A 26,263-nucleotide genomic window follows, 5' to 3' on the forward strand; every position below is an offset into this window, starting at 1 on the left:
GCCTATTGGCACCATTATTCGACCCATCTATAATAGGAGAACATCACCTTCCCCAACCTCCACCTCTGCACCAAAACCAAGTCTGCAACATCACCACCCACAGCTGACTGGACTCATTCCGGGACAACTTCCAACGATCTCAGCAGTCCTCCTTTCATACCACTGCTCTGCCAAGCCCCACAGTTAAAACACCACCCCACCATGATAAGAGTATCCTGAGTCCCCTATGTGATGGTTCCCATAAAATACCAGTCCATATTTCATTAGGAAGTAGTGCTGTTCGCTCGTGAACATGCCAAATCAGGACACCTCCAATCAGGACGGAAGTTCGTCGAACACCTGTCATCAAGGTGTACTTCCAAAATATCAGGTCCATTAGGAACAAACTAGATTCAGTAGAACAGATCTTCCTCTCCCAGGTCGCTGATGTGGTCTTCCTCACAGAAACGTGGCTTCAACCTAATCAAGAAACACTCCTCTGCTCTGCTCAGCTATTGCTGGTTACCACATGCTGTCTGCCTCCAGGGAGCAATCTAGAGGTGGTGGAGTAGCCATACTGTATAACACCTCCCTATTCTCATATGAGAATTTGACCTCAACTACAACTCAAACTTTCGAAGCGATTATAGTCTCGCTACGCTTTCACTCCAGCCACATTGATATCGCATCTGTGTATATTCCCCCAGGGCCTACAATTGAAATTATTGAAGATCTAGGGAACTGGCTCTTAAACCATCTTCGTCCATCTGCACAACACCTTGTTTGCGGTGATTTTAACATACCTCCAAACCACCATCACCTCTTTATCAGGCTCTGTGAGTTCTTCAAATCCATCAACATGACACTGGTCAATGAGAACCCCACCAGAGGAGTGAACCTTATGTTTCAGCACCTAAATACCTTAATCCTCAACTCTGTGTAGAAGCAGCATCCTTTATTCCTTGGGATATCCTCATTGACTGCAACCTCAGCCTCGCAGTGACACTCTTGTCTAACTGGATTAAATCCGTCACTGACTATGCTGCCACCAAACGAGTAACAGTAACTCCCTGTTCCAGATCATGGTGGACTGCTGACCTCAACAACAGCTTCAAAATGAAACAAGTCCTACATAAGAAATGGAAGCTTACGAATGGCAGTCAAGACAGAATCGCCTTTTCCTGTGCCAGGGCCCACTTTAATCGAAAGAAAGCTGTGGCAATCCAAGTAAATCTTAACCGCACTCTGAGGAAAGGAAAGCCATTCTATGCTGCCCCACATGGTGGATTCAATTATATGCTTGATCCTCAAGAATGGCTCAAATACATCGCCAGGTTTTCAAATACAACCACAGTCCCATCTACAGTTGTCCAGCCTTCTTGGCATCCAGATCACGAAACAGAAGCTCATATGTGCCATCAATTCCCTTCCCACAACAGCCACTGTTGGGGAGGATGGAATTCCGCAATTTGTGATCAAATGCTTGAACACATTCATCATAGACCCTCTTCTCTCGATCTACAACAGATGCCTTGCTGAGCATTGTTTCCCACCCCAATGGAATAAGTACAGAGTGTACCCGATCCCTAAAAACCAATTTACCACAAACATCAGCCAGTTCAGACCCATATCAGTTGCCTCTTGTCTGTTAAAAACTCTTGAAAAGGCTTTGCTACCCACAATTACTCACCAAATCCTCCAGACGAAACCACCTGAAATCCACTATGCCACTGCAGGAAAATCATCAATCACTAACTTGGCAGCCACCACTGAATGCATCCTCTCAGCATTCGACCAAAGAGCTGAGCTAGCAGCCACATATCTCGACATAAGCGCAGCCTTTGATGCCGTATCGATCCCGGCCTTGCTCCTCCTACTTAAGGAGAAATTTCGCATTCGAGGTGATATGCTGTGCTTTTTGGAATCTCTTTTCTGTCACAGAATACTTATTCTCCATCGGCAAAAACACACCCTATCCTGCGACATTACTGCTGGAGTACCATGGGGGTGTTCTATCTGGTGTCCTGTTCACGGCTATCATTGTGCCATTTTGCCTCAATGAATGGTCTCCTATGCTATGCCGATGACCTCAAACTGCTGACTCAAATTAACCCTGGTGACAATCCGTTCAGCTCAGCAACAGGACGAATTCCCAACTTGAGGATCTAGAATTGTGCCTGGCAAACTTCAATCTAAAAATCAACCCACCAAAGTCTGCTCGGGTTGTATTCTCCCTTAAATCCATGCCAACAGTGCTCAATGTTTCACTCGCAGGGGAACGAATACCAAACGTACCCTTGCACACAGACCTTGGCATTCTGTTTGACCAAAAGATGTCCTTTGTCAACCAGATCGACAAAATCTGTACCAAATTTTCTCGTCTACGGTGGATCTCAAAGCAGCAGCTGCTACACGTCCGAAATCCCCTCACTGTTAAAAGGTTCATCATCCTCCACCGTCTACCCCGCAATTCTGTATGGTGCAGAAATATGGGCCTCTGCTGCACCTACAAACCTCAAGCGGGTGTACACCGCTGAATACTGGTTGCTGAAATGGGCCAATAACAAGCTTCAGCTACCTCCCACTACCACAATCACCATGATGCCACACACATTTGACATCCTGAGGATGAATTTGCTGATCGTGGAAAAGAGGCTGGTCTTCACAGCCAAACTCATCTCAGGCCAAATATCATCTCCAAATATTTGGAATGCTTGCTCTTGGAGGATTCCACAGTCAAGCCTAAGGTTGGTACCAGCACTTGTGGCTCACCACAACAGACTTGTACTCACTGAGAGATTTCTCCCCAAGCAGATGCTTGCTGCCCTCAACCGTGTGTACGCCGACATCGACAGCATAATAAGTAACAAAAAGGGCAGACACAACTTTATCAAAGCCCTTGAACCCTGATATATTTGCTAAGTTGTATTTGTGTCTAGCTCTGTGTTGTTATGCTGTATTTGTATTTATTTTGCATTTGTGATCGGTATTTTGTAGCCTTTTGTATTTGTACACCGTACTTATCTTTTCTCTAACTGCTACATGTGAACCCCCTGGCGCTCGTCACCGTGATGGGATATTGTGCTGTAACTCTACTTCACAATAAAGATTTATTTATTTATTAAGTTATGACCAACTGAATAATTACAGAAAACCAATCCTAAGTGTATATTACGGCTGTATTAGTTAAGGAACATAAGCAATTCCAGAATTTAAAAAAAAAAAAAACGGATTTTAATCAGAAATCAGTGAGAAAGAAAGCAGGATCATTTGGGAACCCTTATTATATTAAGCAGGGGGGGGGGGGTTAGAAGAAAGTTCAGAAAATGCATAATGAATTAGGTTTTAAATTACAATGACCCACCACTGCAGCTTTTTAACATAAATTCATGAATGCAGTGTTATTTGCTTTTTTTTTTTTTTTTTAATATTATCTGCATTGCAAATACATGGTTAAAAAGAATATACATCAAAAAGCAACAAAACCATTACCTTTTCTGAACTTCAGCAAGCAACTTATCTCTCTCTTCTATTAATTTTCCTGTTGCAACAGAGTAAGACTGCTCCAAGTTAAGCATTGTTTCCAAAGCAGAAGAATGGATCAATGTATGGTACATTTCAAAGAAAGCAGCTTGATTTAATGGTTCTTCCGGTATTGCATATTCCATATATTCCTATATATATATATATATATATATTATAATATATTATATAATATTATATAAGTGATATTTATATATAACTACAATTTGTTAACTTCCCACAGGCATTCTTTAAGCAGTAACAAATATTGAAAGATACCATTTAGAATGTGAAAGGTCAAAATTTATAAATTTGTAATAGGCATAATTTTAAGTGTCACCACTTAGTATCAACAATTGTAATGAAGTTCTTTGAATGAAGCTGTTTATTAAATTCCGGTTTTTATGGCTGGCTCTTAAAAAATTTCATCCTATCTCAGAATTAATGCATGACATTCATACATTAATACAATGATGGCATGAAATTCTAATTTGCAAATAATATCACGGGGTACAAGGTGCATCCATAGTACAATTATTATAAACCCCGTAATAATGCAGGTACTGGCAGATGGGAATAAACTACGTCACCTCCCTTTACATTACGAAAAACAGGTATATGAACAGATGTGTCTAGCTTGTTTGTTTGTTATTTGGAGTATTAGCAACTAAGGCCATATTGCTCCGGGATATGCAGTGGTCATTCGCTGACCTTTCCGCATCCTCCGTATTTGGTGGTGACGGGCTCTATGTGTCTAGTATCTTAGTTGCGGGCTCCTGGGTTTCCCCACATTCGCTGCCGAGTCTTCTGTACAGGGCATAGCCCAAGCTGCTACTTCCATTACTGTGGAATGCTGGACTGGTGGGCCGTGTCCACAGGTGCAAGCAAGGGTTTGTGCCAGGCATGAAGTTTCATGTTGAGGCTTCTGTGTCCAGTTAGTAGAAAAGTCGTGTGTAAATTTCATATGAACCATTTGTTGAGCTGTTTGGAGTGCTCCTGCACTGTTGGCATCTAATTATGGGTGGTTCTTCCAAGTGGGTTGGTAGTCCAGGAATTCTGCCAGATGGAGATCAGTTCATGTCTAATTCTTTTCTTGGATAGTGTTGTTCAATTCCAAAATGTTGTTGCTGCTGCATGGGACGTTCCATTTCTTATGGTATATTAGATAATGGTATGCTACTTTGAGATGAAGAGATAATTTGCTGGATAAGACCTGCAGCGCAGGAGTAAAAACTGTTCTGCATGCCTTAGAGGTCATCAGGAGGATGGTGCAATGTGCTTGATCTATCTGTCATTTTACTATGGTGACCAGGGAATGCCTCATCGTCATCACCCCTGCCCTCCAAGTTATAGCTAGATGTATGCCACTGCATCTTGAAGTTGCACATAGAGGACTATTCCAGCAGTTAAGGAAAGGTCTACAAACTCAAATCCTGGGACTGGAACTGACCAATGACTCCAAGCAGGAAAAGAGAAGCATCTCCTATAGCAAAAAAAAAAAAAAAAAATGGAACAACACTGAGAAGGGAAGAATCACCAACAAGTTTCTACCTTCAGTCAATTTTACCTTCCTCAGGCCTCCTCCCTGGTTCTCCCAAGTCACCTTTGTGCTAATGGACAAGGACCTTTTCAACAGAAGCTCGCAGCCCTTGGGATAGAAAATGATCCAAGATGCCACTGCGGCGAAGAGGAAACCTGGGAACACACGATATATGCCTGTCCTGCCTACAGTGCCCCACGACTAAGACTACTCAAAGAAATACAGGTAACCCTCATATAACACAGTTATTAGGTTACTGTAAAATGTTGTGTTGTGCGAAACTGTTATACGGGACTAAGAAAAAGTACAAAAAGGGGGGGATTACGTTAATAAAATGTTAACAAATCTAACAAAAATACACCATTCTAGATTCCGTGTATCTACTATGCTCTTTAAAAAATCAGTAATCTGGGTTTGTTTGCTTTTGCTTGATAAATCTTTGTGAATTTCATCGTATGGAACAAAGCATTTTTGAAGTTCCCTTTTGAATTTTGGGCTCCTTTCAATTCAAGAATCTGCATTCAAAAAATAAGATTCTAATTGCATGGCTAACTTTATGCCTTCCCGTATGCTTTTTAGTGTAAAATCTGGAAGTTTAGAATTTTCATCTGTTCCCAGGTTTCCTCTTCGCCGCAGTGGCATCTCAGATCATTTTCTATCATCCTCTGAATTGATTTGGTTTTACCTCTGATGCCATTTTCACCAAATCCACTACACTGGCCTCTTTTTCTACTAGTAATTCTTGAACTTCAGAAGGTGCCACTAGGTGGCAGAGATGACAATAGTGTGATTATCGTGCTCCGTATTATGAGTCGTGTACTAGCTATATTTAGTATTAATCAAAAATTCAGAAGTGCCTTTATCTCAATATACCAACTAAGGAAGAAATACACAGGTGAATTATGATTATTGTTTTTTGGTCCCATGCATGAACTTTGCTATATGTGGTACGGCCATAGATAAGTTTTCTTGTTGGCAGAAATTTCAACTACTATTAACCCCAGGGGCTGACATCTAGTGAGTATGGGCTTGGCACACCCAGGGTCCTCAGCTGGTCATCATTCTTCTCTTTCTTGGTGATTCCCTTCTACTTCTACTTTTAACTCTCTCCCCACCCCTCTCTCTCTCTCTCTCTCTCTCTCAGGGTAACTCAGGAATTTTTTTTTTTTGGCTGGTGCAGCATAAGCCTCAGGTTTCTTTGCACCATATAGCTAATAATAATAATAATAATAATAATAATAATGATAATAATAATAATGAACAGTGATTAGCAGACCAAAGAAGAATCATTGTCACGAAAAATCCTGCCATCTTGGAAAAAATCAAGCTGGATGTCAGCGATCTGCTACAAAGCACAAAGAATATGGTCAATATGGAACCAGAGGAGGAACAGCAAGAAGAAATACAACCCAGAGTGGCTGAAGTGGAAAGAGACAAAGTCATGCTTTCCAGAATAGAAGACGAGTGAAAGATGGCCCTAACACAATTCAAAGGAATGGACCCCGCAAAAACCCACGTGATACCTAAGCAGAGGCCAAATAAAATCCTGTGGAGATTAACAGACCACCTCAATCAGCAAATAATGCCACATTACCTTGACAACAATGGTGCAACGCTGGAGGTTATCCACACAGCCATATACTGTGCTGCCATAGCAGCCACTAGGATTAATGGAAAAGAAACGAAAGACCAGCAGCAGAAGAACCGAAAACAGAAGGAACCGCCAGCTTGGGAAAGAAGACTTCAGCAGAAGATAGAAGAATTAAGAGTCAAGATAGGTCAGTTGACCCAGTACCAACAGGGTAATAGAAGTAAGAAATTGATTGGAAAGGTGAAGAGCATCCTCAAGAGAGACAGAATCCACAGCAAACATGAGACCAGAAATCAGAGAATAGGAGAATACTTGGACACACTGAAGCAGAACCTCCTGGCACTCAGCAAGAGACTATGCTGATACAAAGATAGCTCCCAGAGGAAAACAAACAACTGAATCTTCGATGAGGACCAAAGAGACTTCTACAGGAAACTGAGTGAACATGAGAAAGCAGAAAACAGACCACGCGAGAAGAAGACGATTGAAGAGTTCTGGGAAAATATCTGGAGCAGCTCAGTAAGACATAACAGCAGAGCATCCTGGATAGAAGTAGAAAAGAAGACAACAACGAAGGTCATACAAGAGATGAGAGAGTGGGAGATTCGAGAAGAAGAAGAAGAAAAACAATCGATCAGGAATATCCACAACTGGCAAACCCCGGGAACTGATACCATCCACAACTACTGGTACAAAAAGCTAACCTGCACACACACACACAACCACCTAGCAGAGCAGTTCATTTGAACGATAAGGCACTCAAAGACAATCCCAAAGTTTCTCACTGAAGGAGTCACATATCTGAAGCCTAAAGATGAAGATACAAGAAACCTGGTGAAATACAGGCCAATCACATGCCTCCTAACGATGCAGAAGATCCTGACCAGCTGCATAACTAAGAAGATATCAGACCACTTAAAGAGTCAGAACATAATGACCAAACAGCAGAAAGGATGCAAGGAGCAATTAGCCATAGATGCCGCAGTTATGGAGCAAGCCATCAAGAAGGACTGCAACCTATACACACGGACTACATCGATTACCACAAGGCCTTCGACTCTGTACCCCAAAGCTGATTAATAGAGATCCTGAAGATCTACAAGGTGAATCCGATATTGAAAAACTTCCCAGCAGCAACAATGGCAAAACAGAGTACCACCATTAAGGTAGAGAACATCACAACCAGGCCAATCCCCATTAGAAGAGGAATCTTTCAGGGAGATGCTTTGAGCCCACTATGGTTCTGTCTAGCACTCAACCCGCTATCCACCATGCTCAATGGCAGCAAGTATGGATATAACCTCAAAGAAGGAAGAAAGAACCTGTACACCCTCACCAACCTGATATACATGGATGACATCAAGCTCTACGTGGCAACCGAGAAGCAACTACTCCGGTTCACCGAAGAATTCAGCAAGGACATCAGGATGGAATTTGGTCTAGAAAAATGCAAGACCCACACACTGCACCAGGGAAAATTAGTTAGCCGAAACTACCAGCTACTGACTGGTAAAGAGATCGAAGCTATGACAGAAGGAGAGACCTACAAATACCTAGGGATAATGCAGGCTGAGCAGTTAGAACACAAGGAAATCAAGAAATGCCTCTCCGAAAAATATCATCAGAGACTCAGAAGCCTGCTGAAAGCAAAATTGAATGGAGGGAATACAGTTAAAGCCATAAACACCTATGCAGCTCCAGTACTAACATACACATTCGGGGTCATAGACTGGACCAACACCGAGCTAGAAGATATCATGCGAAAGACAAGGACAATGATGACCAAGAGTCACGAACACCACCCGAAGTCAGCAGTGGAGAGAATAACAATACCTCGGAAAGAGGGAGGAAGGGGTCTAATAGACCTGATAGAACAACAGAAAACAGGGATAGTTAACCTGAAGGATTACTTCGAGAACAACACAGAACCACTCCACCAGGCCATAAGGAAGATAGATAAGTGGTATATCCCACTCAACCTAAGTGAGGAAACCCTTCCCACCCAGACGGTACAAGGAACAAAGTTAGAAAGATGGGCAAAGAAGACACTCCAGAGCAGACACTACAATGATCTCCATCAAGATCACATCGATAACATTGCTTCCAATGCGTGGCTCACAAGCGGGACGCTCTTCCCCGAGATTGAAGGATTGAGGCTGGCCATCCAAAACCAGATAATCAACACCAGAAACTGTAGAAAATATGTTGCAAAGGAGCCCGGAATGTCAGATGACACATGTCAACGATGCAACCTAGCCTCAGAAACGATCCAACACATCACCGCAGGGTGCAAGGTGATCACCCAGACTGAGTACACTCATAGACACGACCAGGTAGCCAGGATAATACATCAGAAGCAAGCGAGGAAATACCAGTTGACCAAAGAAAGTGTACCATACTACAAGTACGAACCCCAGGCAGTACTAGAGAACCGAACCCACAAGCTGTACTATGACCAGCGCCATAATAACGGATTAGACCATCCCGCCCAACAGACCGGACATAACCCTTGTGGACAAGATGGAAAAGGCTACCTACCTGATTGACATAGCGGTGCCAAACACTAGCAATGTCCAGAAAACCCACAAGGAAAAAATTAGGAAGTACACGAACCTGAGACATGAGATCAAGGAGATGTGGCATATGCAAGAAGTATCAACCATCCCAATCAACCACTGGTATGGTACCAAAGACTACATAGTAGCCTAACAGCAATAGGTCTCCCAGAGAACACCTACAAGGAACTCCAGAAAGTCGCAATCCTGAACACCTGTAGGATAGTTAGAGATTTCCTCGACTGACAGTAACACCAGACATTACAACCACTCTGTGTACTTGGTAGCAGTACCCGTCACGGAGTGGAATCCCCCAATCAGGGAGAAATAATATAAGAGCAACAACAATAATAATGATGATACTCAGCTTTCTCCACCACTAATTCTCCCTCAAGGTCGCTCCTTTCATTAAGGGCTCCAATTTAACTCTACATAATAGCTCTCCCCTCTACAGCATCTTTCATCAAGACATAAGTGAAATATCTGGCCAACACTCAAGAATTAAGTTAAATATATAAAACGCTTCTGCAGTCTCAATCGTTACAAATATGTAAAAGAAACCATCTGATATGACAGAGCAAGTATGCACCATATGTAACATTGCAAATAAATACGGCATTAAATGCTCGCGATGTGGCAGCATCGTTGGGAGCATCTGTTCCCAAGTTGACATTGTGCGCTTAAATCAAAGCAGACAAAAGAAGTTCCTCTGCTTAAAATGCAGGTCCCACAACGAGAACAATAGCGCAGAACAACTGGAAAAAATAAATGCAGCAGAATCTCGCGTCATAGACAGCAGCGACTCAGAAACTGAAGAACCCTCCCCACATGTTTCCGACGACCTCACGGTAATGGAGCTGAACAGGAAGCTTAGTGGCTCAAAGACAAACATCTAAATTGCTACGATGGGACTCACGACTGAACCTCCGAAAAGGAGGTTCAGCCATGATTAGGCATCTCCAGTCAACTGTACGTTGACTGAAGCAGTCATAGATTTCGGGAGCACATGGCCATACCTAAGTGCTATAAATGCTGCAGGTTCGGTCATAACCTCCCATACATGTACCCAGGCCACACCAAAGTGTGGACACTTCTCTGCCAAATGGCATGAGTATAAAAACTGTCCCAACAAAGAGCAACAACTCATTTGTGCGAACTGCAAGTCCATAAAACTGGAGCACTCACACTCTATTAGAGATCCAAAATGCCCCACCTTTGTAAAAACAAAAAGCTTTTACCAGTCTAGAACCAACTACGGCTATGCAAACTAAAAGGTATAACACAACAAGGTTACTAATATTCCAAAAGAACGTAGCAGGCCAGGGCAGTGCCCGAAGAAAGGCAGAAGAAAGGCCGATGAAGAAAATGCCGATATCTTAATCATACAGGAGCCATACACCCACACAAGACAGGTGAAGTGATATCCCCAGATGTACAAAATAGTGCAAACTGAGGAGAAGAACCCGTGTGCTGCAATACTAGTACGAAACCCAAACCTGACTGTCACAAAAATAACCCAACTATGCATGGCCTGGGCTGCTTGTGTGCACATCATTTCACACTAGGCCCCTTTTACGTTGTCTCCTTGTACTGCAGGCCAGAAGAGATCACCCCTGCAATCAATTATCTAGAGACACTGCTGAATACACTTCCCAACAAGAAGAACATCATTGGGGCAGACGTCAAGTGTCGATCCCCAGCCTGGAACAGGTCAAACACCAAGATAGAAGAGGGACACATAATGGGCGGCTACTCAAGGAGTTCCTGATAAATTCTCCTATGGTAGTATTATCAAATCAGCCATGCAACTTACTGACCTACTGTAACACTATGTGGGAGGCCACAATAGATGTCTTCTTGTGTGGAGACATCTCAATGTGGCCAGACATGTTGTGGACTGGGCATTCCAAGACTCCTGGACGACGTTAGACCACAGAGTGCTTACCTACCAAACCAACTGGACAGTTAGCAGAACTCCAGTAGTCAAACACATGATGAACCATTTTACAGTTAACAAGGCTGACTAGGTACTCTTTGGGAGGCTGCTGCACCAGGCGGCGGGGCATTGGATGGAGGCTGACCAACTACTTGACCCAAATGAGATCCAGAGGAGGGTCACAAAAATTATCACAAACGTTAGTGAAACAGCAATGACGAGGAAGATTCCAACCCCGGGTGCAGTTCACTGGTGGACCCAAGAAATTGAAACATTAAGAAAGCAGGTCAGAACGGCAAGAAAACAGTTTCAAAGGACAAGACGTACCTGGCCAGAGCCAGAAGTAAGACTGTTAAGGGAAAGAAACAATATTGTTAGAAACAGCTACAAAGACCTGATACGCAAAAGCAAGCGGAAGGCCTGGGAGCACCTGGTCAACACAGCTGGAAACACCGATCCCTGGGGAGTAGTCTACAAAATTGTTACTAGCAAACTCCCCAGAGGAGAAATCATAAATGCAACTCGAACCCAGCACACTAGCCACCACCACCTGGGAACAGTCTATCGATAACATACTCAACCAGATCTCTCATGAACTAGCTGTCCCAACCTTAACGGAACAGGTACAGGTATGTAGAGAAAATGAAGCATACAAAACACAACAAATAGAACAGTCCTTCACCATGGAGGAATAGCATACAGCTGCAGCCCTCATAAGGAATAGAAAATGTCCTGGCCCAGATCTTCTGGAGCAGGAAATTATAAAAAAGGTAATAGACACCACTCTGGAACTGCTCCTTAGATTATACAGCACATGCTTAAAAACAGGAACTTACCCAGCTGACTGGAAACTTGCAACTGCGAAGCTCATACCCAAGAATCTTTCAAAGCCTCCAGAACAACCGAACTCTTATCGGCCAATTGCCCTGCTCCCAGTGGCAAGTAAGCTATTCGAAAGGCTGATAAGTAAAAGAATAACTCACCACTATGAAACAGCTAGACTAAGCATGCCAACACAATATGGATTCAAGCAAGGCATTTCGACCATCGAAGCCCTCAGTGGCCTTTTGAGGGCGGAAGCGGGGTGTGATAAAAAATATTTCCTTGCCATCTCAGTTGATTTCGCTGAGGCATTCAACACCATTTGGCGGCCAAGCATCCTAGCTAGACTGAGAAGGGAAAACACACCTATGAATTTGTACAAAGTTATGGAATCCTATTTAACCAACAGAGAAATCCAGGTAATAGCACCATATAATAAGTTGACCAGATTGCTCTAGAGTGGCTGCCCCCAGGGTTCAGTTCTACGGCCAATGCTCTGGAATATGATCCTAGATAAATTCCTGGCCTTGGACCTGGGGGGGAAGTTAATTCTCAGGCCTTCGCAGATGATCTAATACTGACAGTCGCTGCTGAAAGCCGAGCACAAATGGAAGTCCAGGCAAACCAAGCACTTAAACTCCTTCAAGACTGGGCCACTGTCCACTTCTTAAAAATATGAACCACAAAAACTAATTCTATACTGTTGAGAGGCAGCCTAAACTTAAGACCACGATAAATTAAAATTCATAGCTAGACAATCAAACTAGTCGCCGAACCGAAGCATCTAGGTATCATTCTAGACACCAACTTGTCCTTCCACCTTCATCTCAAATACTTGAGAGAAAAAATAAGAAGATATGCCGGATTAATAGCCAGAATAAAAAGAAAGGACTGGGGACTCAAAAAACGCACGCTAACACTGTACTATAAAGCCCTCTTCACCCCGGCGATTACATATGCTTCCGCCGTGTGGTTCCATAGAGCCACAAAGGCGGTTAACAAAAAGATCTTGGACACCATACAAAGCTCAATTCTCCTGTTCATCAGCCGTGCCTGCAGTACTGTTAATATGCATGCCCTCCAAGTCCTGACAGGGGTCCTGCCCCTCAACCTAGAAGTTATACGCTGCGGAATGACATACCATCTGACCAAAGGATTACCCTACACTCTGGGGAAATACACCATCAACGTAGCAGGGAATAGAAGAGAAGAAAGGACCAGACTTGAGAATCATGTGCAGCAGGCATGGCAGGAAAGGTGGTCTGCTTCAACAAAAGGTTGCTCTTGTATATTAATGACCATTTCCCATTTATTGGAAATCATATCCATAGTTTTGCCAAAGATAGCATATTGCATTCCACCTTTCATTTTGAGAAACCTGGCCCTGCTCAATCAGCTTCAACTTCTCGAAAATCCACTACCAATCCCTTAAATGCCGATCTCGTAATCCTCGAGTGGGGCAAAGACAATTTATTTGATTTCAATCCTTCTAAAACTCAGTCTTGTGTTATATCTCGCAAAAAGGATTCTTCTGCTCCTATGCTTATCTTTAGTGACACTCCAATTTCTAGGCAAAATTATATGTCTCTTTTGGGGATTACCCTGACTTCTAATCTCTCTTGGCATAAGCACATTACAAATATCGCTTCCTCTGCATCTAAAAAACTTGGTTTTCTCTTTTGCTCTTGGCGTTACTTTTCTTCAAAAACAGCTGTTCACTCTGTACAAATCACAAATATGCCCTACCATGGAATATTGTTCCCACAACTGGGGCGGTGCCATAAAAACCTCTCTGAGGCTTCTAGATTCCATTCAGAAGAGGGAAATTAGGTTAATTAATGATTCATCTCTTCACTCAGTGTCTCATAGACACTGAGTGGACGTACTGTTTCTGCTGCATGCCTTTTCTACAGATACTTCCATAGCTACTGTTCTTCTGAATTGGCTTCTATAATTCCTGCTCACTCTTTAAAAACAGTCCAAACATATGCCACCACCAACCAACATCCATTTACTGTCCAACTTCAAACTCACAGAACCAACTTTTCATCTTCCTCGTTTATTCATTCAATTGCCATTTTCTGGAACAACCTTCCTTCATACGTATTTCCTGAAAATTACAGTCTGCAGAAGTAAAAGTCTAATGTCAACAAATAACTTCTTTCATCTTCTCAACCTCCAACCCAAACATGTGCTTAGTACTATAGGTTCTAATCTCTCATGTGTTTGGGGTTTTCATAAAAAAAAAAAAAAAATTATTGAGAAGAGAAAGCATGCTGAGGAAAGGGATTCAGGGGTAAATGTGTGAAAGGAGAATTGAAATGATGGATTGGACAGTAAGTGGAAATTATGCAGGAATTAAAAGTATAGCACAAGATACAGAAGCATGAATCTGCCTGAGGGCAGAGAACTTTAAGAAAAAGATTTTATAACTGCAAAATATAAATATGAAACACAGATCCGGATAAGCAAATTAATGTGCCTGTAATTTCATGTACTCGATTTATTTCAAATGAATTATTTGCCTGTCTTGTTTAATAATGGTAAACGCTGGTCATCTGACTGGTTTTATCATATGATCAGCATGACTTCGTGCTGATCATATGATAAAACCAATCAGATGACCAGCGCGACTTCCGGGTATGTGGACCAAGAGGTTGGATAGGTTTTAAGAGTAACACTAAGTTGCTGAATGGTAATCCCTTCTGTTCTTAATTTGTGCTTAGCAGCAGCAGAACTAATTAATTCAATGGCCTCAATAGGTGCAAACAATGTGTTTCCAGTAAAGTCTCTTGTAATCCGTTCATTATATGGAAATTTTCTTTGTTCTACTGAAACTATTATAAATGTAATTAATTACCCAGGAGAATTTTAAAAAAATCACTAAATATCAAATTTCTCTATAAAGAAGTTTGTTAAACAGAGGTCTGACTTGTATATGTCAAAAAAATTTTGGCACCCCTCCTGAACTGCGGCCCATAAGTGATGCTTACCTCACCTACCCACTTGCGGTGGCCCCGGGAGACTAGACACCTACAAGGTGATCTGATTGAGTTGTATAAGGACTTGAATGGGTTGAGCATTTTGAATTCTGAAGGGATTCTTTCGCTTGCTCAGATTATGAACCTGAAAGGGCATAAATTCAAATTGAGGAAAGTCAGTTGTAGAATAGAAACTTCCACAATGACAGATGGAACAAACTTCCATCTGTCATTGTGGAAGTTGATAGCTCAAATAAATTCAAGAAGGAACTGGACAAATTTTTACAGGGAATGGATGTGTGTAATAGTTATTTTTTTTATTTTTTTATTTTTTGGCTGATGCTACATAAGCTCATATGCTTGCTTTCTTGCATCACATGTCTCCATTACTATTACTATATATGTGGATGAGTTTCTTGAGAGTGACATGGGGGACTGTGGCCATCGCTTACGAGGACGATTTGGTTTTGATTGCGTCATGTGACTCTAGGGGGGAGGGGGGGGGAGAGAGAGAGAGAGAGAGAGAGAGATGAAAAAGTAGTTTAGTTTTAGGTAAGTTATTAGAGTGGAGTGCCCTTTATAAACTTGCCATTCCGAAAGCAAAAACAGTTACCACATTATTGAAGGGTAGACTAAGTCATATTAGGCCACATGTTATTAGAAGTGGAGGTGTCTCCTTAAGGAATGTTTCTCATGTTAGGTACCTTGGATTGCACCTGGAGAAGCATTTATTTTTAAAGGAGCATATTAAATATTTGAAGTCTAAAATTAAATTATATTTAATTATATTAATTTAATTTAATTATATTTAATTTAATTTAATTATAATTATAAAAATTAAATTATAAAAAAATAAGATGCAGGATATTTCAGAGACTGCTGGGAATCATTGGGGTACAAGTAAACACATGGGTTGTGTTAGGGTAGCTAAGAAAAAGAACAGGTGCATGTATACTTGTGTGTACACCAATGCTAGGAGTTTAGTAAATAAATTTGATGAATTTGAGGTATTGCTCAAAACATCAAAGGCAGATATTGTGGGGATTTCAGAGACGTGGTGTCACACAGATATAAGAAATGCAGAACTGGAATTTGGGGAGTACAATGTGTACAGAAAGGATAGACAGGATAGGAAGGGAGGAGGGGTTATGCTATTAATTAAGAAACACATAAAATCCAAGGAAGTGAAGCCAGTCGACATCGCTGGACAGTGCAGTGTCGAGTCAGTTTGGTGTGACATAAGCATTGGGAGATCAAAATTGAGAGTAGGAGTGTGCTATAGGCCTAATGACTCTGATGAGTATAATAAGAAACTGTTCGGAGAAATAGAGTGGGCCAGTAAATCAGAGAGTCTTATAATGGGGGATTTTAATTTCCCAGATATTGACTGGAATTTGGGGGCTGGTCACTCACACAGTAGCAAGGCTTTTGTGGATTTATTGGATGATTGTTTTCTACATCAGCATGTTCGGGAGGCAACTAGAGGGAGTAATACTCTTGATTTGATTATCAGTAGTGATTCTTCATGCATTCAGAATCTGCAGATAAATGAACCACTTGGTGGCAGTGATCACAGTGTGCTGAAGTGGGAGTTACTCAAAGAGGTAACTACCATTAGGGGTAAAGGGAAGGGGTATTGCTTTCGTAAAGGCGACTACAATGGACTGAGACAGTATTTAAATTCTATACAGTGGGATCAACTGATGATATTGCCAACAGCAAATTCAAAATGGGAAGCATTCAAAGAACTTATCGTGGAAGCTACTAGGCTTTACATACCAACTAAGAAATATTGTTCAAGGTTTAGGCCTAAATGGTTGTCAGATGAACTAATGAGGCATATGGCAGAGAAGAAAAATGCATGGGATACATACAAATTAACACGTGACACGGATGCCTATGATAGATACAAGTTGATCTGTAACCAAGTTACAAAGGAGGTTAGGCAGGCGAAGGCAGATTACGAGAGATCCTTGGCAAGGGATGCGAAGAAAAACAGCAAAGAGTTCTTTACTTATGTACACTCTAGAAGGAAGGGGATGAATCAGATTGGTCCACTTGAGATCGATGGGTCAACTGTTGATGACCCTGCTCGGGTAGCTAACAAACTAAATGAATATTTTGCATCGACATTCACACATGAGGAGTTATTCAGCGAGGGGAATGCCAGAGGTGTATTCAACTCTAGCAGTAAGCTAGAGAATCTTGTAATAACTGAGAGCAAAGTGGAGGAGAAATTGTTGAAGATAAACACAAGAAAGGCACCTGGGGTGGATGGGATCTATCCAGTTATATTAAAGGAGGCAGCAAAGGAGGTAAGCAAACCCTTAGCCATAATTATGAGAGCTTCCTTGGACTCAGGGGAGGTACCCATTGACTGGAGATGTGCAAATGTGACCCCAATTCACAAAGGGGGATCAAAGGCTGACACAAGTAATTATAGACCTGTGAGTTTAACTTCTGTTCCCGGAAAAGTAATGGAGGCACTGGTGAAAGAAGCACTGCAGGATCATCTAGACAAGACTTCAGTTATAGCTAGGACACAGCATGGTTTTGTTAAGGGGAAGTCTTGCCTGACCAATTTGATTGGATACTATGATGCAGTCACAAAAGAACTGGATGCAGGGAATAACTTTGATATTATATACTTGGATCTTAGAAAGGCTTTTGATACTGTTGCACATGGAAGACTGCTGCACAAATTGGATCAGTGTGGCATTGGAGGCAAGTTGCTGCTATGGATAAAGGGGTGGTTGAGGGGGAGAAGACAGAGAGTGGTAATCAATGGACACTGCTCATCGTGGACTAATGTTATTAGTGGAGTCCCTCAGGGTTCAGTATTGGGGCCTTTATTGTTTTCTGTATTTATAAATGATATTGATGATGGTATATCAGGCTTAATGTCCAAGTTTGCAGACGATACAAAGGTTGGTAGGGTTGTCAAGGACACTACTGACACTATGCTGCTGCAACAGGATTTGGAAAGGTTGAGCAGATGGGCTTCGAGGTGGCAAATGAAGTTTAACATTGACAAATGTAAAGTACTACATATGGGAAACAGCAACCCCAGAGCAACGTATCAACTCTGTGGTACTACACTGACAGTGGTAGAGAATGAAAGGGACCTGGGGGTGGTGGTGCAGGCAGATATGAAGTTCTCTGAGCAGTGCAGACGAGCTGCAAGAGTAGCTCATGGTGTACTGTCAATGATATATAGAAATTTTTCTAGCAGGGATAAGGAGGTGATTATTCCCTTGTATAAGGCAATGGTCAGGCCACACCTAGAGTACTGTATACAGGCCTGGAGGCCTCATTTCAGGAAGGATGTAGAGCTGCTGGAACGAGTACAGAGAAGGGCAACTAGATTGGTGAATGGGACAAAGGGGTTCTCTTACGAAGAAAGGCTTAAGTTTTGCAAATTACAGTGTCTGGAAACTAGGCACCAGCGGGGTGATCTGATAGAGGTGTACAAAGCCTTGAATGGTTTGAGCATGCTCAATGCTGATGGGATTCTTCCTCTAGCTCAGAAAAATCACCTGAGAGGGCATAAATTCAAATTGAGGAAAGACAGATGTGCGGAAATTTGCCTTTAGCCAGCGGGTGGTTGGTGGGTGGAACAGACTTCCATCCCTTGTCGTGGAAGTTGATAGCCTAAATAAGTTTAAGGCTCAGCTGGACAGGTATTTCGAACGAACAGAGGGGTGAAGTGGAAGTGGTTATTTTTATTTATTTATGTTACTTTTTTTTTTTTTTTTTTTTTTGGCTGATGCTGCATAAGCTTGCTTTCTTGCATCAAATGCCTCTACTAATGCTAATGCTAAATGCTAATGCTAAAATGCTAATAAAACCAATCAGATGACCAGCGCGACTTCCGGGTATGTGGACCAAGAGGTTGGATAGGTTTTAAGAGTAACACTAAGTTGCTGAATGGTAATCCCTTCTGTTCTTAATTTGTGCTTAGCAGCAGCAGAACTAATTAATTCAATGGCCTCAATAGGTGCAAACAATGTGTTTCCAGTAAAGTCTCTTGTAATCCGTTCATTATATGGAAATTTTCTTTGTTCTACTGAAACTATTATAAATGTAATTAATTACCCAGGAGAATTTTAAAAAAATCACTAAATATCAAATTTCTCTATAAAGAAGTTTGTTAAACAGAGGTCTGACTTGTATATGTCAAAAAAATTTTGGCACCCCTCCTGAACTGCGGCCCATAAGTGATGCTTACCTCACCTACCCACTTGCGGTGGCCCCGGGAGACTAGACACCTACAAGGTGATCTGATTGAGTTGTATAAGGACTTGAATGGGTTGAGCATTTTGAATTCTGAAGGGATTCTTTCGCTTGCTCAGATTATGAACCTGAAAGGGCATAAATTCAAATTGAGGAAAGTCAGTTGTAGAATAGAAACTTCCACAATGACAGATGGAACAAACTTCCATCTGTCATTGTGGAAGTTGATAGCTCAAATAAATTCAAGAAGGAACTGGACAAATTTTTACAGGGAATGGATGTGTGTAATAGTTATTTTTTTTATTTTTTTATTTTTTGGCTGATGCTACATAAGCTCATATGCTTGCTTTCTTGCATCACATGTCTCCATTACTATTACTATATATGTGGATGAGTTTCTTGAGAGTGACATGGGGGACTGTGGCCATCGCTTACGAGGACGATTTGGTTTTGATTGCGTCATGTGACTCTAGGGGGGAGGGGGGGGAGAGAGAGAGAGAGAGAGAGAGAGAGAGAGAGAGAGAGAGAGAGAGATGAAAAAGTAGTTTAGTTTTAGGTAAGTTATTAGAGTGGAGTGCCCTTTATAAACTTGCCATTTCGAAAGCAAAAACAGTTACCACATTATTGAAGGGTAGACTAAGTCATATTAGGCCACATGTTATTAGAAGTGGAGGTGTCTCCTTAAGGAATGTTTCTCATGTTAGGTACCTTGGATTTCACCTGGAGAAGCATTTATTTTTAAAGGAGCATATTAAATATTTGAAGTCTAAAATTAAATTATTATATGCCAAGCTTTGGAGGGTTAAGTGGGGCATAAAAGGATGCACCCTAAATATGTAATGTGAATGTGTTTTTGTGCCCATTCTGATGTATGCCTCCGCAGCTTGTTTTGAACGGGTGGTGAATGTCGTATTAAAAAGACATTTGTTGTGCGCTCAGAGACTTGTTCTTCTGGGGGTGACTAGGCTTGTCGCACAGTGGTGACAGACACCTTGCAGGTTATTGTGGGAAAATTTCCAGCTGACCTGTTGGTAATAACAACAGTTATTACCAACAAGTCTGTGAAGAGCCATTTCCACTGAGATTTTGGGTGTCCGGTGGAATTCTCATTTATTCATTCAACTTCCATTTTCTGTAACACTTTCCGTCATACGTATTTCCTGAAAATTACAATCAACAGAAATTAAAGTCTAATGTCAACAAGTATATTCTTTCATCTTCTCAACCTTCACAGACCTGTTTGTAATAACAACAGTTATTACCAATGGGTCTGTGAAGAGGCATTTCCACTGAGATTTTGGGTGTCCAGTTGTGCCCGGTGGAAGATGCTGCACTCAATTCTCATTAGAATGCTGCTGAGAGGTGGAGAATACATGATCAACTTATGAACATTTGGCAAGCCAAATGGAATTGTTCTGAGAAAGGTAGGCAGACATTTGTGTTTCTGCCCTCCGTCTCAACATTATATTTTAAATTGTGGCCTTGGCTACAATATAGTATGGGTGCAAGCTCTCTTCTCATGGGACATGGCTTGAGGTCCAGGCTAAACCAATTTGGCTTGGTCCCCTCTGATTTGTACGAGTGTGAGGCAGTGGAGATGGGTCTTCGTGTTGCCCTGTATTGTCCAAATTATGAGGACATTAGATCCAAGTTAGAAAAGAGCACTTTTGTGCTTTATGAGGGTTCTCTTCCAGAGTTCTTGTTGGACAAAATTTTATATAAATTATTTTCAGATTTTATATATAATGTTTTTAAAAGAAGAACAAGAATTCTCTCTATGAAAGGTATACCTCTGTGGGGTTTAGGATTGTAACTGAACATTTTGGACAGTGCAATATGCTATTCACTGCCTTCAGGCTAAATTGCCGTAGCTCTTCTTCGCTGTTCATGAGGCACACTTCATCGGTTTATGAATTTTTTTTTTTAGATGGATTTGGTTTTATGATCTATTATTTAGTTTAATTTAAAACATATTGTAAATAATTCATTCAGCTGCCGATTGAGTGAATATGTAAAATTGTATATAGTATTTTATATTAATATTTATTAATTACTTTATTTTATATATTAACTTATTAATTTTATATGTTAACTTATTAACCTCGGAGTGAACAAATTCTAAATTGAAAGTTATTAGCGCATATGGACTTCAGTCCTGGAGGTGCATTTTAGTGAAGTTTTGCAAAAAATGCACATTTTAGCATTTTTGAAATATCCACTACCAATTCATAAATGCTTATCTCCAGGTAATTCTCCAGTGGGGAAAAGATAACTCAGTTGCATTCAATCCTTCTAAAACTCAATCCTGTCTCATATCTCGCAAAAAAGATTCTTCTGTTCCTATGCTTATCTTCTCGATGACAGTCTGATTTCTAGGCAAGATCATAAACTTCTACTGGAGATACCCGACTTCTAATCTCTCTTGGCATAAGCACAATACAAATATTGCTTCCTCTGCATCTAAAAAACTGGGTTTTCTCTTTTGCTCTCTTGTGCTACTTTTCTTCCAAACAGCTGTTCATTCTGCACAAATTGCAAATCCACCCTACCAAGGAATATTGTTTCCACATCTGGGGCAATTCCCCCAAAACCTCTATCAGGCTTCTAGATTCCAATCAAAGGAGGGCAATTAGATTAATTAAAAACTCATCTCTAACAATCTCTCCAATATCTGTCTCATAGATGTTCTGTTGCACAATTTAGCCAAAGCCAAAAATTTAATTCCATTTTGGCCTTTTCTGATTTCCAGTGTTCAGCCCCATTTTTTATTTTTATTTTTAAGGCCCTTTCCACTGAAATCTTCAGAAACTTTGGTACTCTGGGCCTGCTAGAGTACCAGAATAATCTACTGGGTGTAACTGACCTGCTTCCTCTTGGCTAAGTGTGGGCAATGGTGGGTCCCACTAGGGATCCAATGGCTAAATGGTCAGAGAAACAACAGAACAGAACATAACACTACACAACATAACCATATCCCACACTTTTAAATCTCTGACCTCCACATAGTACTGTACTTCATGAACAGAGTACATAATGCGGTGATAGGGGGAACCCCTAGTGCTGTTAGACAGCTAACATGCTTTACACTTCTACCACTTAGCCCTAGCCAAGTGAGATAGACATGGGACACTTCAATTCCAGTCCCGCCCATCACAATGGACCAGGTTTCCATCCCTGCCACTGGGAGGTGGGCTCTACCATCTACCTTTTATCTGCACTCTTATTTTGAAAACTGCAACTACAAAATCATTAAAACAAATAAAATTGTATCTCCACAAACAAAGTCCATAAGGACCCACGGTTTAAACCACCCATCAATATTTCCAATTGATTTCTTATATCAACATAATAGCTGCAATGAAACATAATATGTTCTGATGTTTCTTGATCACAACATACACAGTTTGGTCTTCAACCAAACCTAGCTCAAAGTCTCTTCGCAAGACCATGTCCAGTAATCAGAAAGGCTGCATTAACACCAAACTGCTGCCAGACTGTCTTTTTAACATTGCTAATTTCAACTTTGGATAAAAACATATAAGCTACCTGTCCTTTATCTGAGGCATCCCACCTCATTTGCCATTCGTGCATAGGTTCTGACAGTATCCTTTTCTTTTCCTCTTGCACATCTTCCCTAGTATACAGTCTTCCCTCGTCCAGACACGAGCTTATATTCAATATGGTTCTCCTTATATTATGCTTTGGGCAGTACCTTAAAGTAGACAAAATTATCTGCAAATCTGCAAGCAATCTCCCTGAGACTACTTGTGTGTGTGTGTGTGTGTGTGTGTGTGTGTGTGTGTGTGTGTGTGTGTGTGTGTGTGTGTGTGTGTGTGTGTGTGTAATGAAGGTTTAAAAGCTGAGGCTATGGTGCACCTAAGAGACTACCTGTAGAGCATCTGTTGATACTGTTCTGCATACTCTTTTAATAGACAGCAAAGCAAATTTCCATGACTGCCATATATATTTATTTATTAAAAAGAATTAGTCAGTCCTTTTACTAGTGAATTCTAGTCAATTAGCCAATTATAAACGACAAGAGAGAGGGCACTCTGGTCGCGGAAGAGAACAGTCGGTGGATTTTTGGCTGCTGAAAAGGGATAAGTAGTTAGATAGTTTTACCGTATTCTTTGTTTCACTCACTAATTTCATTGCCCTTCTCTGTACTCGTTCTAGTACAGAGAAGGGTATATCTTTCCTAAAATGAGGCCTCCAGACCTGTATACAGTACTCAAGGTGTGGGACTGACCACTGCCTTATACAAGGGGATAATCATTTCCTTATCCCTGCTTGAAAAATTCCTATATATCATTAACAACACCCCATGACCTACACTTGCAGCCTGACTGCACTGCTTAGAAAACTTCATATCTGACTGCACAATTACCCTCAGGTCCTTTTCATTCTCCACTATCCTGAGTGTAATACCACACAGTTGGTATGTTACTCTGGGGTTACTACTTCCAATATGCAGTACTTTACTTTTGTCAATATTAAACTTCAGTTGTCACCTCTCACTCCATCTGCCCAATTTTTCTAGATCCTGTTGCAGTAGTGTACCGTCCTTACTGTCATTAGCAACCCTACTAACCTTCATATCATCTGCAAACTTGGACTTAAGCCTGATATAACTTCATCACTATCACTGATAAATACAAAAAACAATAATGGGCCCAACACGGACCCTTGGGGAACTGCACTAATAACATTAGTCCACGAAGAGCAATGTCCATTGATTACCACTCTGTCTTCTCTCACTCGACCGTATTTTTTTATCTATTGTAGCTACTTGCCCTTAATACATACTGCTCCAATTTGTACAGTAGTCTTCCATGTGCAACAGTATCAAAAGCTTCCTAAAATCCAAGTATATGATATCAAAATTTTTTGCATACAGTTGCCTTGTAACTATATATAATAGTATCCAATCAAATTGGTCAGACAAGACTTCCCCTTCACGAACCCATGCTGTGTCTGAACTATAATTGCAGTCTTGTCTTGATGATCCTGCAGTGCTTCTTTAACCAGTGACTCCATTATTTTCCATGGAACAGAAGTTAAACTAACAGGTCTGTAATTATTTGTCACTCTTCAATCCCCTTTGTGAATTGGGGATACATTTGCACATCTCCAGTCCGTGGGAGCCTCCTCTGAGTCTAAGGATGCCCTCATAATCATGGCTAAGAGCCTGCTTACTTCCTTTCCTGCCTCCTCCCCTGAGTCTAAGGATGCCCTAGTAATCATGGCTAAGGGTCTGCTTATTTCCTTTGCTACCTCCCTTTAATATAACTATGTAGATCCCAACAGCACCAAGTGCCTTCCTTATGTTTAACTTCAACATTTTTCTCTTCCACTTTTCTCTCAGTTATTACAAAATCATTTAACTCCCTGTTAGAATTTGATAAGCTTCTGGCCTCCGCTTCCCTACAGAATTCTTCATGTGCAAATGTAGATGCATTCCTAACACCCACCATCTTCTCTTCACCTTTTGTCCCAAACTCAAAATGTCATTTCTATGTCGTTACCAATAAAAACTTTTTTTTTTTTTTTTGGGCCCTCCTTGGCAAGCCCACAGCAATGCCAGAGACTCCTACAATCCTACTGTGTTTGCACCACCTCCTCTTGGTACTTGATAGGTAACATTCGGTTCTTGGTTTTCCAGGCTAATGCAATTCACGAGTCACGACATCAGCAACGTTTCTCGTTGAATATTGGGCAGGACTACTAGAAAACCATCTAATTGGACCACACTTGCTGCCAAACAGGCTATACCTTCAGTTCCTGCAGAATGTTCTTCCAGACCTCCTTGATAATGATAATGTTCCACTTCAGCAATGCCAGAACATGTGGTTCATACATGATGATGCACTGGCATATTTTGCTCGAGTTGTGAATCGGTATCTAACTAGAAGGTATGGTCAATGGTGGATAGGTGAAGGTGGGCCTGTAATGTGGCCTCCCAGATCACCAAACTTTAAATCCTATGGATTTTTGTATCCTGGGGTCAAGTAAAAAGTTTGGTGTACACTTCTGACATTAACACAGTTGATGAATTGCATTGTCGGGTTGAAGGAGCCTTTCAGCAAATCAGATATAACCAAGGAATGCCTAAGAAGTTTCGCAACTTAATGTAGAAAAGACTACAAAGCTGAGTATTGATGCAAGGACAGCATTTTGAACACCTTTTGTAACATCCTATAATATGTAACATCTGTAAAATCCTGTGGTGTTGAAACCAAAAATTAAAAATGTATTATCTCATGTTTAATAAAACGTTTATTACGTGAGAAAATTTTCTTGATCACATGTTCATATTTTCCACTCTCCTGGAAAAAAAATTACTGCAATTTTTAAGATCCAAATACAGTGAGTCCTCGTATAATACGTGTTTACACTACACAAATTCGATCATACACGATTTATAAATAGGGGAACGATATCTTATATAACACGAACCAAATTCGCTTATGCACGATTCGCCTTTGCGTTTACAAGAAATGGCAGTCAAACGCGGAATCACCCCAACCGAACGCAACACGATAGGAATGAAGAGAAGATTCTGAAAATGTATTTGTGTTTTATATCAGTGAAGGGGAAACACATTTCACCATAATAACGTAAAAATCAACACAATTCCAGCTATCAGTATTATCGCAAATGCAATTAGATCGAGTTTACTACCAGTTTATAACAGATTCCACTAGCAGAAACACAACTGGAAATTGTTTTTATTGTTTTATAGTAGTAACCCCTAGAAATGTGCTTTAGTAAAATGTGAGGTGTTAATAGTGTATCTCTGCCTTTACGGTGTTGTTTATTCAGTGGCTACACGCGCGCAGCTTTGTTTATGTGTATCAAGCGTGCCTCCTCGTTTTGTAATTGTGCTTTTTTTCCCTAAAAATGTGTAAAATACTTAAAAGGTGTGAAAAGGAAGCATCCTATGGAAGACACTGCAGATTCAGAGAGGAAAAAAAAAAGCAATATTGATAAACAGAGGCGGACTGGATCAAAAATTCTTACCCGGGAAAATTTATAGTGGCATCATACTACGGTTTATGGCCAAAATCACACCGCCCTCCACCCTATCGGGGAAACCCCGATAGG

General features: G+C 41.1%; 1 protein-coding gene across 1 annotated transcript in view; it reads right to left on the reverse strand.

The window, feature by feature from the left end:
• The window catches only part of LOC150083166 (FERRY endosomal RAB5 effector complex subunit 3-like), a 1,535,539-nt gene that overhangs the window by 1,284,336 nt on the left and 224,940 nt on the right, over positions 1 to 26,263 (reverse strand). The window contains exon 4 of the mRNA XM_090378412.1: positions 3,472 to 3,653. Within this exon, the coding sequence (XP_090234538.1) occupies positions 3,472 to 3,653 (182 nt within the window). The remainder of the gene's footprint in view (positions 1 to 3,471; positions 3,654 to 26,263) is intronic.

The sequence above is a fragment of the Mastigoproctus giganteus genome, chromosome 7 (assembly GCF_048544385.1).
Source record: "Mastigoproctus giganteus isolate SK-2022 chromosome 7, ASM4854438v1, whole genome shotgun sequence".
Lineage (NCBI taxonomy): Eukaryota > Metazoa > Arthropoda > Arachnida > Uropygi > Thelyphonidae > Mastigoproctus > Mastigoproctus giganteus.